The sequence below is a fragment of the Spinacia oleracea genome, chromosome 4 (assembly GCF_020520425.1).
Source record: "Spinacia oleracea cultivar Varoflay chromosome 4, BTI_SOV_V1, whole genome shotgun sequence".
NCBI lineage: Eukaryota > Viridiplantae > Streptophyta > Magnoliopsida > Caryophyllales > Amaranthaceae > Spinacia > Spinacia oleracea.
In genome coordinates this window covers 3059736-3074844 of record NC_079490.1, presented here as the reverse complement: position 1 = coordinate 3074844, position 15109 = coordinate 3059736, and the positions used below count along the sequence as shown (strand labels likewise).

The following is a 15109-nucleotide window of genomic DNA, read 5'->3' as shown; positions in this document are numbered from 1 at the left end:
TTTTAACTTATTCTCCAGACCTGATTCTATACTTGAGGATGTTTTAGAAGTTAGCACATATTATTCCTTTGTTGATTGGTCTCATGTCAAAAGCGATGAGAACTCCGTTGCCATCACTTAGCTAAGTTAGTGACGTCCAATTTATAACAAATAATGGGAGAACAGTTGTCACAGTGAAATACGTTCTTATATATTCACGGACAAAGTATCCCTTAATTAATGAACGCACTAATTTTTCCCCTCAAAATTCAAACATAGTTACATAGCTGATCATGGGCCGAAATGAAACGAATATGGATTCAAGTAGCATCCAAACTTCAAAAAATCGAAGAAAGCTAATTCTCGTACCCAGTATTTTTCTGAAGAATAGGGTTCTATCTCTGTGGAGGGAAAATCAAAAACCTAACAATGGAAGGAGAAGAGGAAGATGATATTGTTTGTTTGGACGAATCATTCTTCATCAATGACAAGTAACCCTTCTCTCCCTCTCTATCTATTAATCTATCAACTGATATTGCTGAATGTTGAATCAATTATGTAAATTAATTTGATTTTGCAGTTACCAATTGACCACTTTCACATTTGGGTCTCAAGTTCTTGAGCTATACTGCCTTCATTCAGCTTCAAGTGAGTAAATTCACTTCCAATTGTTAATTTTATCAACTGGGTTTTTGTGTGATTTTACAACTTATTGTGCAAAACTTCAATTGATGTTGGTTGATTACACTATTGGGTAAAATTTTCTGCAATTGCAAACAATTTTTTAAGAACAATTTAATTTTCTGAGCTATTTTGCCTTCATTTAGGTTGAAGTGAGTAAATTCACTTCCAATTGTTAATATTATCAATTGGGTTTTGTGTGATCTTACAACTTATTGTGCAACACTTCAATTGATGTTGGTTGATTACACAATTGGGTAAAATGTTCTGCAGTTGCAAACATTTTTTAAGAACAATTTAATTTTCTGAGCTATTTTGCCTTCATTTAGGTTGAAGTGAGTAAATTCACTTCCAATTGTTAATATTATCAATTGGGTTTTGTGTGATCTTACAACTTATTGTACAACACTTCAATTGATGTTGGTTGATTACACAATTGGGTAAAATGTTCTGCAGTTGCAAACAATTTTTTAAGAACAATTTAATTTTCTGAGCTATTTTGCCTTCATTTAGGTTGAAGTGAGTAAATTCACTTCCAATTGTTAATATCATCAATTGGGTTTTGTGTGATCTTACAACTTATTGTGCAACACTTCAATTGATGTTGGTTGATTACACAATTGGGTAAAATGTTCTGCTGTTGCAAACAATTTTTTAAGAACAATTTAATTTTCTGAGCTATTTTGCCTTCATTTAGGTTGAAGTGAGTAAATTCACTTCCAATTGTTAATATTATCAGTTGAGTTTTGTGTGATTTTACAACTTATTGTGCAAAACTTCAACTGTTGTTGGTTGATTACACTATTGGGTAAAATGTTCTGGAATTGCAAACAATTTTGTAAGAACAATTTATTTTTTTGAGCTATTTTGCCTTCATTTAGGTTGAAGTGAGTAAATTTGCTTTCAATAGTTGGTTTAATGAAATGGGTTTTCAGGAATTTGCAAGAAAATAACCATTTTGATGTTGATCAGTTACATTTATGTGCTGCAATTACGCATAATCTATTTCAAAAATCAAAGCCTGATTACTTGATTAGAATTCTATTGGTAATTTTTAAATGTACCATGGAGAAGTAATACTGAAATTGGTATGTTTTGGGGCAGCTGATTTTGATCTGACTGGCCAACTGGTGTGGCCTGGAGCGGTGCTGTTGAATGAATACCTGTCGAAAAATGCTGAGATGCTTCAAGGACTTTCTGTTATTGAGTTAGGCTCTGGTGTTGGTATGCCATTTTCTTTGATCTAAGCTATCTTCTTTATGTAGGGTTGTAGAACTTTGTAATCTGGAATTGGAAATTAGTCGCGTTGTATTTTGGATAAATTGTGAGCTCAATAAGGCTATAATTATATCTGTGTTTGGTGTGGTTCAAGAATCCAGAGCTTTGACCTCTTGAGCTTTCTTTCATTTTAACTTTAATAGCTTATTTATTTGGCGTGTATGTTCCCTCTCCACCCCACCCTTTCCACTCTTCAGCTGTTCGCCTGTTTCAGTGTGCACAACTATTATATTGGATTGAACTTGGTAATGTTAGTTTTTGTGAACAGAAAGCCAAATATGCTATGTTTTACTTTAACAATTCCCATGCAACCTTGATAAATTATGGTCGAGTAGATGCTTATGATGTTGAACACCTCTTTATCTCGAAGGAATTAATAAAAGAATGGAAATAGGTTTTTATAGAAGCCATCAGGCCATGTCCTTGATAGAATGATAGTGATAGTTCTTGACAAATTCAGCATAAGAACTTTGTGTGTTACTCTTTGTTTTACAAGGAATTTATGCTATTCCCATGCATTGAGATATGTTGCAGATTGTGGGGGAACCTTGAATCTGTCTCGTACTTTTTCATTTTCTCTTACATCATCTTTAAAACAAATTGCATAAACAATTATCTTTTTTTCCTACTTCTCTACCTACTGTACTGTTTTTCAAATCTTTCAACTTTCAACTCCAATATCACAGGTGTCACCGGAGTACTCTGTAGTAGATTTTGCAAAAAAGTTCTGATGACTGACCACAGTGATGAAGTTCTTAAGGCAAGGTCATGTAATTAATAGTTTATAATTAATAGTTTATAGACTTAGATTTAGAAGATTTGGGTTTAATTTTGTTGGCGTAACTGTTTGTGTTTTCCTGTCATGCAGATCCTGAAGAAAAATATAGATCTACATGCATCTTCTGAGAATTTCCCTTGCTCTGGTGTGTAAAAGGGACTTGGAGCAGCAATTGTGGTATATGTCATGTCAGTGAACTGATATGCATTTACAATTTCTTTCTCTCAGATTTGGAAGCCGAAAAACTAGAATGGGGAAGTTCTGACCAGAGAAATGAAATTCTGCAAAGATATCCGGAAGGATTTGATCTAATTCTTGGAGCAGATATTTATATCCTGATTTTTCTCTTATTTTATTGTGAATTCTTGCAAATTCAAATCATGCTATCGTTACTAGTTCTTATTTCATTGATGGTGTTTATGTGCTATGTTTCAACCAGCCTATGTCTATATATAGACTGATAGACTGTTGAAGCGTGCAGTTGATTGAGATTTACTTTGATGTTTGTCATCTTTGTGCAATTTTTCGTAGAAAAGTATTCAGTTATCACTTTTGCGTTTATTTTCGTGGGCATATATTTGTTGTGGGCCTTGACAATTTATACGCTTCCAACAATCCAGTATTCCCTTGCTTTTCGATACAGTTAAGAGGCTTCTTCAAATCAGAGGAAAAGGAAGATGCAGATTCATTCTGGGTTATGTCTCTCGCGCCAAAGTGTGAGTAAATTTCGTGATTTCTTAAATTTTCCATTGTTTTAAAATAAACTTTTAAGCCATGTAGTTTGTTGGTTGATCTCTCAGCAAAGAATCTATAACAATAACATGCTATTAACATTGAGGAAATTTATGACAGTGATATATTTTCATCTTTTATGCTAACTTTTTGTATAAACTAGAAGGTCCACCCAATGCTAGTTGCTAGATGTTAAGACGTTTGATATGAGCTTCTATTGATACCTTCTCTTGGTTCTCTCTCTTTCTTCCGTAACTTCAACCCATAGAAGGAAGAGATTAGGAGGGCCCACAACGGAAGAGAATGTGGTTAGCTAACCATAGTAGAGGCCTACCACAATGGCCAAATTGGTTATTTTTATGCACAAATATACTTAGATTATTTTGTAGAAGGATTATTTACTTTTAATAATCCAACCTTTGAGCCATTTTCCAAAATTAATCCAACCTTTTGATTATTATCTAATAATCTAACCTTTATACCCCTTTAACCGATAATGCTCCAAAAAACTGGGAACCGACTGAACAAGTCAACTGAAGCATTGCGCGCTGCCAACGGGACTTGGGAATACCCCTTTAACAGATCTCAAATGTGGGAATACGAATGGAGTATTGAGTTTAAGAAACTGCCAAAGAGCGAATCCGGGTCAAAATAACCCACTTTAGTATCACATCCATTACTCCATTAGAGCTCATAAACATGGGTTTTGCAGGATCAATATCAATCACAAGTTGCAAAAGGGGCAAAATCGAAGTGACAAGAGCAAACATCAAAGTTCGAATTGCTAATCGCCTTGCTAAAGATCCATGAAAGGCCATTAACCTTGAATTAAAAGTAAATAAAATAAAAATTGAAGCTTGGCCATCAATGGCGATTTCTAAGGATCTGGAGAAGAAGAAGAGGAGGAATAAATGTAAAGGGGGACAAATAAAAGGAAAGTGGTGTTTTAAATGTCCCACTCACACTACTTACAACAGCCATAAGCCACGTCATCAATATGACCGGCTTTACCTGTTTCGTAACAGGTAGGGTGCATTATTAGTTAAAGGGGTATAAAGGTTAGATTATTAGATAATAATCAAAAGGTTGGATTAATTTTGGAAAATGGCTCAAAGGTTGGATTATTAAAAGTAATTAATCCTTTGTAGAAAAGCTTAAAAGACATTACAAAGTACAAACTACTCATTTCCCCCCCTTTGTATAACGGTTTCTTGATAATTATATGATATTAGGTTAACTTCGCATATACTTGGTATAAGATCCGAAATGAGTAGATAAAAATGGACTCTCTCTTATGACACCAAAACGATACTCTGTAGAAAAGCTTGAAAAGTCATTACAAACCACTCATTTCCCCCCTTTTGTATACCGGTTTCTGGATATATGATGTTAGGTTAACTTTCCTTATACTTGGTATAGATTTAGAACTAGAATTATATACAGTAAAAATGACTCTCTTATGGTTAAGACAAGAAAAAGGATATTATATGACTAAAATTTGGATATTAATTTTTGGTGTGTCCGTGTCTGATGGTATCGTTGTTCATCTATGTTATCTACTTTTCAAAATTCTTGCTATGAAAGTATTTTTGATACTCACATCTTTCATCCTTACACAGAATGGATCAGATGGTGCTCAACGAGGCCCAGGGACATGGCTTGTCAACGAAAGAAGTTTGTGGAACCCGTTCAGTCGTTGGAAACTTGGAAGGGGTCATTTACGAGATTACCCTTCAGTAGATCAAACAGATTTTGCTTTGTACTTGGAGTTTGGAGCCTAGGATCAAATACAGCTTTCAGATAGATAGTAAGCAAGAAGGTGCAACCTGAGGTAACGACACATTGCCTATTTTCCAGACATAGGAACGGTAGCATAACATTATGAAACAAGAGAACTTTAATATTGATAAAACATAGGAAAAACGAAAGGTAGCTTTTAACATTTTAATGATATCTCTAATTTTTTCACTCGGATTCCTCTGCTGTTCTGTTATGATGCACACTGATGCATCACATTATTATGTTTTAGAAATTTGAGAAGATGGTGTTCATCAATCACCAGTTATCTCTCTAAGATTCAAATTAATAACTAGAAATAGCTATTTTATGCCCCTTTGTGAATGAATGGAACACCTCTTTTCTGTGACATGATTGCTATGAGCATAACAAGCATATGGGGAAGAATAATTGCTGCTTTCTGTTATTTTAGATGTCATTTAAGCCTGGTTTGTGAAAGTGTGTTGAAACCCTCCTAGGATTGGTGTTTGATACTCCAGCAGAGACCTGTTCAACGGGCTGGGGGCCCATTAATAGCCAGAATCCAGCACAACACTCAGTTCTCGAACGATGATTAGGTGTTAAACCCAAATTGTCCTTTACGTTTAAGTAGTAGAGGACTAGAGAGAGCTAGCCATCTCTAACCCGGTCTGAAAACCCAACCTGAACTCTCAAAAAGAGAATATCCTGAAACAGTGAAACCCGACCTGACCCGTACCTAAATGCATGATCGCTTACTCGAATTCAGCTGTTTATGTAATTATATGAATAAGTTTTTAAGAGGCATTATTTGCTCAATTGCTAACTGCTATACCCGGGTACAGCCAACTCTGGCTGTACCCCCCAAAAATGACGCGCTCATATTGTTTGTTCATTCTTGTCGACTGTTTGTTCTTTTTTATTGTACTGTTTGTTCATTCTTATTGTACTGTTTGTTCTTTCTTGTTGTACTGTTTGTTCATTTTTGTTGTACTGTTTGTTCTTTCATGTTGTTTTTTAAATTCATCATCAAATTTTCATAATTGTTGTATTTTTTGTTCTTTCTTCTAGAACTTTATGTTTTTTTTTTAATATTGCTCGTTCTTTCTTGTCTACTTGTTTGTTTATAATAATCATATGGTTAATGTTCATAATTAAACTCTTCATTAATCTTTTATTATTTCTTTTTGTATTGTTTGTTCTTTCTTGTTGTACTGTTTGTTCTTTCTTGTTGTTTTTTAAATTCATTCATCAAACTTATTGTTGTATTGTTTGTTCTTTCATGTTGGCTTTAAAATTCATCATAAAATTGTTCATAATTGTTGTATTGTTTGTTCTTTTTTTCTGGAATTTTATGTTCTTTTTTATATTGTTTGTTATTTTTTGTTATTTTTTGTTTATTTTTTTGTTCATAATAATTATCTGCTTTATTGTTTGTTCTTTCTTGTTGTATTGTTTGTTCTTTCATGTTGGCTTTAAAATTCATAATGAAATTGTTCACTTCATTGGTCTTTTATGTTTTTACAAGCGCCTATATTGTTTATTTCCCAATAAATAAATAAATGTTCATTTCCAAAATAGTAAATGTTCATTCCAAATAAATAAATAAATGTTCATTTCCGAAATAGTAAATGTTCATTTTTGTAGTTTATTTCCAAATAAATAAATAAATGTTCATTTCCAAAATAGTAAATGTTCATTCCAAATAAATAAATAAATGTTCATTTCCGAAATAGTAAATGTTCATTTTTGTACCAGTATTTGTTCTTTCTTGTTGTATTGTTTGTTTTTTCATGTTGGCTTTAAAATTCATCATAAAATTGTTCATAATTGTTGTATTGGTTGTTCTTTTTTCTGGAATTTTATGTTCTTTTTTATATTGTTTGTTCTTTTTTGTTGAATTATTTGTTCTTTCTTGTTTATTTGTTTGTTCACAATAAATATATGGTTAATGTTCATAATGAAATTGTTCACTTCATTGGTCTTTTATGTTTTTACAAGCGCCTATATTGTTTATTTCCAAATAAATAAATAAATGTTCATTTCCAAAATAGTAAATGTTCATTCCAAATAACTAAATAAATGTTCTTTTTCGAAATAGTAAATGTTCATTTTTGTAGTTTATTTCCAAATAAATAAATAAATGTTAATTTCCAAAATAGTAAATGTTCATTCCAAATAAATAAATAAATGTTCATTTCCGAAATAGTAAATGTTCATATTTGTACCAGTATTTGTTCTTTCTTGTTGTATTGTTTGTTTTTTCATGTTGGCTTTAAAATTCATCATAAAATTGTTCATAATTGTTGTATTGGTTGTTCTTTTTTCTGGAATTTTATGTTCTTTTTTATATTGTTTGTTCTTTTTTGTTGAATTATTTGTTCTTTCTTGTTTATTTGTTTGTTCACAATAAATATATGGTTAATGTTCATAATGAAATTATTCACTTCATTGGTCTTTTATGTTTTTACAAGCGCCTATATTGTTTATTTCCAAATAAATAAATAAATGTTCATTTCCAAAATAGTAAATGTTCATTCCAAATAACTAAATAAATGTTCTTTTTCGAAATAGTAAATGTTCATTTTTGTAGTTTATTTCCAAATAAATAAATAAACGTTCATTTCCAAAATAGTCAATGTTCATTCCAAATAAATAAATAAATGTTCATTTCCGAAATAGTAGATGTTCATTTTTGTACCAGTATATTAATATTCATTTTAAACAACACAAAACGACATCGTTTTGGATGGGGGTACAGCCAGCTTTGGCTGTACCCGGGTATAGCCAAAAATTTGCGTTATTTGCTGAGAGATGGAAATAGTTTCATGTCTTCTAAATCCACCTGGACAGTTGGACCAAAAGTGTAACTCAAGTTCCATGTTTAAATCTCATAATAATACTCCAAATCATTGAGCTAACCTGCCCAGATGAACTGTAAGTCTGTAACAACTACTTCACTATGTACAACCTAATTTCAACAACTTATTAGTATATTTTTTTAAGTAGAATGACCCATATAACCCTTCCCATTATCTCTTCATATTTGTTTAAGTTGAGTGGGAATTTTTGGTAGGGTTTGGGATGATCATTCAACACCCTCTACCTACTGTCCATTTTTCCATCAATGAAAAAGAAAAGGGAAAGAAGAGTTTAGAGTTTAGGTAAGGGTGTTTGAGTAATTTATGTTACTATTTTATTTAAAAATTCTACTCCCTCTGTCCCTTAATACTCGCACCGTTTTGACTTTTTGCACTATTCACATAATTCACTTTGACCCTAATTTAATGCTAGTATATGAAAACAAATGTTAGTATATAATATATTGTTGGCTTCATCTTAATATATATTTTCAAAATATTAATATTTTTACAAGTTTTTATAATATGTAGTTAAAGATATTGGTGGTCAAAATTGTGCATTGGCAAGCGTGTCCAGTCAAAACGGTGCGAGTATTAAGGGACGGAGGGAGTATGTTCTATTGTATGCTAAACAAGAAAATGGTTACGAAATCAAAGAGTTACTTCCTCCGTTCTTTATTATTTGCAAAGTCAAAATTTTGCGATAAAAGTAAAAGAAATGAATATTTGCAAAAGTATATCCAATGATAAGATATGTACTCCACATAGAACATACATTGAGTTTGGTTTACCCAATATATCATGAATAACTTATACGAAGTATATTAAGTACAAGTAATGATCAACACGAATCTGTGAAAATTGAGGTGACCATACAATACTGCTTATGAATTCCTCTTTACCAACTTTAGTCACCCGCGTAATCCCATTGTCTAATCCCCAAACTAACCCTCAACGTTCGTGACCACGGTCTCCCCCTCCACGCCCCGCTGCGACCAACTCTGCTCCTCCATCTGCACCACCAGTCCACCACCAAGACCAACACCAAGAGCTTGCTTGCTCTAACAACCTTTAGTTACCATTCCAGTCAAAAGTCTTCTACATAGTTACAAGTGGCCCCTTAAAATAGGAAGAAGAAGAAAAAAAACATGAAAAGGAATAAACCAACTTTCCTAGAAGCATGAAGGAGCCATCTAACTTTGTCTCCATTCATAGTATCAGCTCAGCATCAACATCACTACACACTATCCCTCTGGCTGCTGTTCCTTGCACTATTAATTTCCAGATATCTTATTTTATTATTAGTCCTTAATTTTACTCACATGTTCTTAATCTTGCTTGATTAACACCCCCCTATTTGCCCTGTTCGTGACCCTTTTTTGTTGTCAGTTCTCGAAATCAACATAATTGGTGGTGATATCATACCCTCACATGCTCTTAATCTTGCTTGATTAACACCTACACTTGCGCTGTGTGTTACCATTTTTTGTTGTCAGTTTGCGAAATCAACATAACTGGCGGTGATATCAGACCCCTCACATGCTCTTTATCTTGCTTGGTTAACACCTCCACTTGGCCCGCCAGTTATCATTTTTTGTTGTCAGATCCATCAACATAACTGGCGGTGATATCAGACCCCTCACAAGCTCTTAATCTTGCTTGATTAATAACTCCACTTGCCACGTTCGTTACCATTTTTTGCTGCCAGTTTTCAAAATCAACATAACTGGTGGTGATATCAGAGCCCTCGCTTGCTCTTAGTCTTGCTTGGTTAACACCTCCACTTGGCCCATCAACAATCAGTTTCTTGTTGTCAGTTCTCGAAATCAACATAACCAGCAGTAATACCGAACCTTTTAACTAATCCCAATTATATCCAATCATTCAAAACCCATAATGAACACCAAAAACCCACTCAACTCCATGTATTCAACAACTACTCTCAAATAACTTTTGTTATCAGTTCTCGAAATCAATATAACAGCCGGTAATACCGAGTCCATAACTAATCCCAATTATATCTAATTATTTCAAAACCCATAACGAACACCAAAAACCCACTTATATACATGAATTCAACAACTACTCTCAACTAATTTTTGTTGTCAGTTCTTGAAATCAACATAACAGACGGCAATACAAACACCCTAACAAATCCCAATTATATCCAATCATTTTCAAACCCCATAATCAAAACCAAAAACCCACTCACATCCATAGATTCAACAACCACTCTCAACTTTTGTTTTGAGTTCTTGAAATCAACATATCCCAATTATATCCAATCATTTTCAAAACCCAAAACCAAAACCAAAAACCCACATCCATGGAATCAACAACAACTCTAGAATAGAAATGTGTCATCTCCATCTTCTCCTCTTTCTCTCTCTTCAACTCCTACTCCTTTCTTCAGCTCAAAACGACACCGTACCCTCCACCTCATCATCTTCTTCACCATGTCCACTGAACTTCACCACCTTGAGCACACTAGTCCGAGACGCAGACGTGAAACCCTCAAACGACGTCGGAGCAAACTGCGGCTACATAGCAGAAGGTCTACGCCTCGTCCTCTCTCAATACCTCCAATCCACCGGGTCATTCTACCCACCCGTTAACACCTCCGAGTCATGCTGGACCTCATACGACTCAGTCGTCGACTCGTTCCTCCCCGGGTTCAAGATCCGGTCCTCATGCGGGTTCAGAACTCAGTGGATCTCCGAAGGTTGTATGAACATCTCAACTCGGTCGGAATTCGAGCGACTCGTTCCTCAATCCGCCTTAGACGACGCCGTTTCGAACTGTAACCAGTCGCTGGAAAACGGGTCCCCTTGCGCTTCCTGTCTCACCAGCCTCACCACTCTGCAAGCTTCATATCTCACTTCCAATAGTCCTTTCAACGGTAACATCTCCGATTGTACAAATCTACCGTTGATTTACGCCGGAGCTTTAATCAATCAATACGGACCGTCTGATCCTGGCACCGCGAAATGCTTATTCTCACTCGATTTCTCCTCCTCCCAAAATCGCAACAATCGGAAGAAAAAAATACTGCTGATTTCTCTAATTACAGTCGTAGGGTTCATCGGAATATGCTCAATTTTCGTCGGGGGTTACTTTTTCTCGAGGTTGAAGAAGAATCGAGCGAAAATGGCTGAAAAAAAAAGGAGAATCAACCGGGTCGGGTCAGGAGCAGGACCGAATCTCTCCTCAATAGGTGGAAGTACCCATTTGATGAAATTCGGGTACGACGAGATAAAACGCGCCACAAAAAACTTCCACCGGGATAACCTCATCGGAAAAGGCGGCTATGGAAACGTATACAAAGGTCTATTACCGGATAACACCACAGAAATCGCCGTCAAAAGGTTCAAAAACTGCTCCGCCGCCGGCGACGCTAGTTTCACCCACGAAGTCGAAGTAATCGCAAGTATTCGTCACGTTAATCTCGTCGAACTCCGAGGCTATTGCGTCGCCACCACCAATTTAGAAGGTCACCAAAGAATAATCGTCTGTGATTTAATGCATAATGGTAGTTTACATGATCATTTATACGGATCAACGAAGCTCAGTTGGCCGGTGAGACAGAAAATCGCGTTGGGGATGGCGCGTGGGTTAGCTTACCTTCATTACGGAGCTCAACCTTCGATAATTCATCGTGATATTAAAGCTAGCAACATATTATTGGATGATAATTTTGAAGCGAAAGTTGCTGATTTCGGTCTTGCGAAGTTTAACCCAGAAGGGTTTTCGCATTTGAGTACTCGTGTTGCCGGAACAATGGGGTATGTTGCGCCGGAATATGCTCTTTACGGTCAGTTAACGGAAAGAAGCGACGTTTTCAGCTTCGGGGTTGTTTTACTCGAGCTTTTGAGTGGTAAGAAAGCGATCTTATCTGACGCCGGGAATCCGTCGTTGTCGCCGTCGTTGGTGACGGATTGGGCGTGGTCGTTGGTCAGAAAAGGGCATGGGTTAGATGTTATTGAAGAAGGGATGCCGGAATTGGGGCCGGAATCTGTGATGGAGAAGTATGTTTTGACGGCGGTTTTGTGTTCGCATCCACAATTGTATGCTAGGCCAACAATGGATCAAGTTGTGAAGATTTTGGAGACGGAAAATATGCAGGTTCCGGCGATACCGGAACGGCCGATTTCGTTTAATGCGGAGTTGGAGGATATTGAGAGGTCGGCGAGTAGTAGCGGGTCGGGTCAAATGTCGACTTCCGGTGGGTTTCAGTCGTATTATTCGATGGGTCATGTTGATTTTGGTAGTCATAATGGGTTGGAAGAAGTAGAAGATAATGGTACGAATTTGAGATGATTTTAGTTTAGGGTTAATCTTTATTCGGGGTGAGTTATGGGTGGATGGGTTTCAGTCCCCTCCCAATTGTTGTTGCGGGGGATTGAACACGAGTCATTCCTACCATGTTCAACTCAATCACCGCTGAACCAACAGATAATCGTTAGATCCCTCAATTTGTAGTAGTAGGAGTAGTAGTATACTTTGATTGTATAGATTAGCCATGTCTTTTTTCTTTGGTTTTTCTTTGGGTTTTTTGTGGGTTGAAGATGAACTTGTACCATGAGTAGGAAAAATAATAGGGATGGGTTGTATATATAAAGCTCAAAACTTTACTTCATTAGTTCATTGATTCATTGCTCATTTGAAGTTGTTTAAAGTCAAGTTGACAAAGATGAGAACCTTCGGAAAGAAAAGTTTACAAAGATGAGAAGTGTGCGGGCCGTGTGTAAAGAGGCATTGGGCTGGGCCGGGCCTCGACATGAAAAAAACACGGTTTCACACAAGCACAAAATTATGGGCCGTGGATTGGGCCAGGGCCATAATTTTTTGAAAAAGTAAGACATGGCACGTTATGTTGAGTAAAATTAAGCTTAGGTACGAAGACACAACCCAACCTGGCTTGAGGTCATGTGTGCTTGGGTCGTGTTTGAGACTTTGAGCCACCTTATTGAGTTTTCGGCCTGGAGTGGCCTAGTGTGAAACAAGTGTGTTTAGCATGGGTCGAGCCTGTTTAAGCCCAAGGCTTGTGGGCTCGGCACGAAGCTCGACCCACAAGCAACCACCCTTCGCGCGTCGTGTTTATACAATTTTTAAGCTTATATTTAATCATCGATCAAGGTGTAATATGAAGTCTTTTGTGATAATTAATTCCGGACTGAGGTTTTTCTTTATTGTGGTAGTATTGTGACAATTAAGTTAAGTTAGAATCATGCTATGTTACATTAAGGTGTGTAGTGTGCAATTGAATGATTTCGTCTTACTTTTTAACAAAAAAATATTGTACAACCATCATATTATTGGCCTCATCTTCTATAACTATTACTAAAAGAAATACTGCTGACATCATCTTCCCTCCAAACTGTACACGTGTCACTCTCTTCTTCAATATTTTCCCGCTCAAATGTACATTGCTTGCTACACAATTCATCCTCCCTTATTAATTGATATTAATCAGATTTTAATAATTATTTGTGTTCCCATTAAAGTGGAATGTGAAGTGTACATGTTTATCCGTGCACTATAATGGAAACTAATGTTTTTAGATTAATTTAAAAATATGTTCACATTGAAATCATATTTCCATGCATTGGGAAGAGAAATTATTAAATTACAGTTGGGGGAATTTTCTAGAGGAGAATGTACAAAGCCATTTTTCTAAAACGATTATACTCAGTAGTTCATTGTACTAGATTAATTTGTTAATGTGTATTTTAAACAAGCATGGCTCTTCAAAATACTGAAATAATAATTACATTAATCTATCAATTAGAATACTGAATTTACTATATAAATAGATGTGAATTCCCTCTCAGTTGTACCTCTACCAGTATACGAAGTATTAAACCCAACAAGTGTACATCTCTTCCTCTCTACTCCCTCCGTCCCGGAATACTTGACCTGTTTTCCTTATCGGGCCGTCCCTTAATACTTGACCTGTTTCTAAAAATGGAAATATTCTAACAATATTATATTATTTCTCACTCCACCCTTATTAACCCACCTACCTCCTACCCCATACAAAAAATAATTAAAAATTCAACCCCTACTCTCCCCCAACCCCACCCTTTACACATTTCCCACTAACTACATTAAAATAAAACCCCACTATCAACTACTACTTATTAAATTAAATAAGTCAATTCAAGTCCCTTAAACTCTGTGCCGGTCAAACCGGGTCGAGTATTCCGGGACGGAGGGAGTATCTTCTTATTTGAATTTGTATTCCATTAACCATGTACTCCGTATATAAAAAATACTTATATTATTTTGTTTCTTATGATTGAATTTGCCATTCAGAAGCCAACATGTTGTTAATAACTCCAATTCAATCATGGATTGTTGATTTGATAATGAAGATACGAAGTATTCCGTAGTTATTTAGGGGATCTCTAATTACCTGTGATAATATGATTTTTTTTTATTAATAAAATCGATTTTACTATAAAGAAAATCAATTTAGTGGTACAATTTTTTTTGGAGCTTCCTCTATTTGAGTTAGTGCAAAGCTCCCGTAAAAAAGAAAAGAAGTTAGAGGAAAGTTTGGTTGAGATTTTTTATTTTTTGAATTACTTGGTTGAGACACCAAGTGTTTTAATGATTGACGTTAAATGAGATATTTAAAAAATCGAATTTAAAAATAAATTTTTTGGAAGATAATTATTCAAAATTGTAATTGCGACTCCATATTATGTTTTACGGATTACAGAGTAACTTAAAATAATATTCCTCATACGGGTATATCTGAAAATATATATGTTATACGAAATACAATTTACTAATGTTCAGGTTAGGAAAAAAAATTATTGTAAACAAATTTTACAATATCTTTGTATAAAACCGTGCATCGCACGGGTGCTAACCTAGTATTATTAATTTGGCTCAATTTGAGATTATTTACTTCCCTTCAAAAAATAAAATAATATTTGAGATTATGTACTAGAATCACACTTGGAATACGAATCAAATTATGCATAGCATTACGCCATTACGGAGGGGATTGATCTAACAACGAGATGTGCGATCACAC

General features: G+C 35.2%; 2 protein-coding genes across 2 annotated transcripts; both read left to right on the top strand.

The window, feature by feature from the left end:
• Window positions 1–291: 291 nt before the first annotated feature.
• On the top strand, window positions 292–5596 carry LOC110783240 (uncharacterized). Its single transcript, XM_056827137.1, has 8 exons — window positions 292–470; window positions 560–627; window positions 1765–1884; window positions 2625–2698; window positions 2807–2861; window positions 2945–3046; window positions 3321–3432; window positions 5068–5596. Exons 1-8 carry the CDS (start codon window positions 409–411, stop codon window positions 5186–5188), a joined length of 714 nt encoding a protein of 237 aa, XP_056683115.1. The 5' UTR covers window positions 292–408; the 3' UTR covers window positions 5189–5596.
• A 4382-nt stretch (window positions 5597–9978) lies between these two features.
• Window positions 9979–12723, top strand: LOC110783335 (probable LRR receptor-like serine/threonine-protein kinase RKF3). Its single transcript, XM_021987664.2, has one exon. It carries the CDS (start codon window positions 10420–10422, stop codon window positions 12379–12381), a length of 1962 nt encoding a protein of 653 aa, XP_021843356.1. The 5' UTR covers window positions 9979–10419; the 3' UTR covers window positions 12382–12723.
• The last annotated feature ends 2386 nt before the right edge of the window (window positions 12724–15109 follow it).

Coding starts and splice junctions, on each gene's coding strand:
- LOC110783240 (XM_056827137.1), top strand. CDS start 409: ATGGAAGGAGAAGAGGAAGATGATATTGTTTGTTTGGACGAATCATTC. Junction 471..559: donor TCATTCTTCATCAATGACAA/GTAACCCTTCTC, acceptor TTGATTTTGCAG/TTACCAATTGACCACTTTCA. Junction 2,862..2,944: donor TGAGAATTTCCCTTGCTCTG/GTGTGTAAAAGG, acceptor TCTTTCTCTCAG/ATTTGGAAGCCGAAAAACTA.
- LOC110783335 (XM_021987664.2), top strand. CDS start 10,420: ATGTGTCATCTCCATCTTCTCCTCTTTCTCTCTCTTCAACTCCTACTC.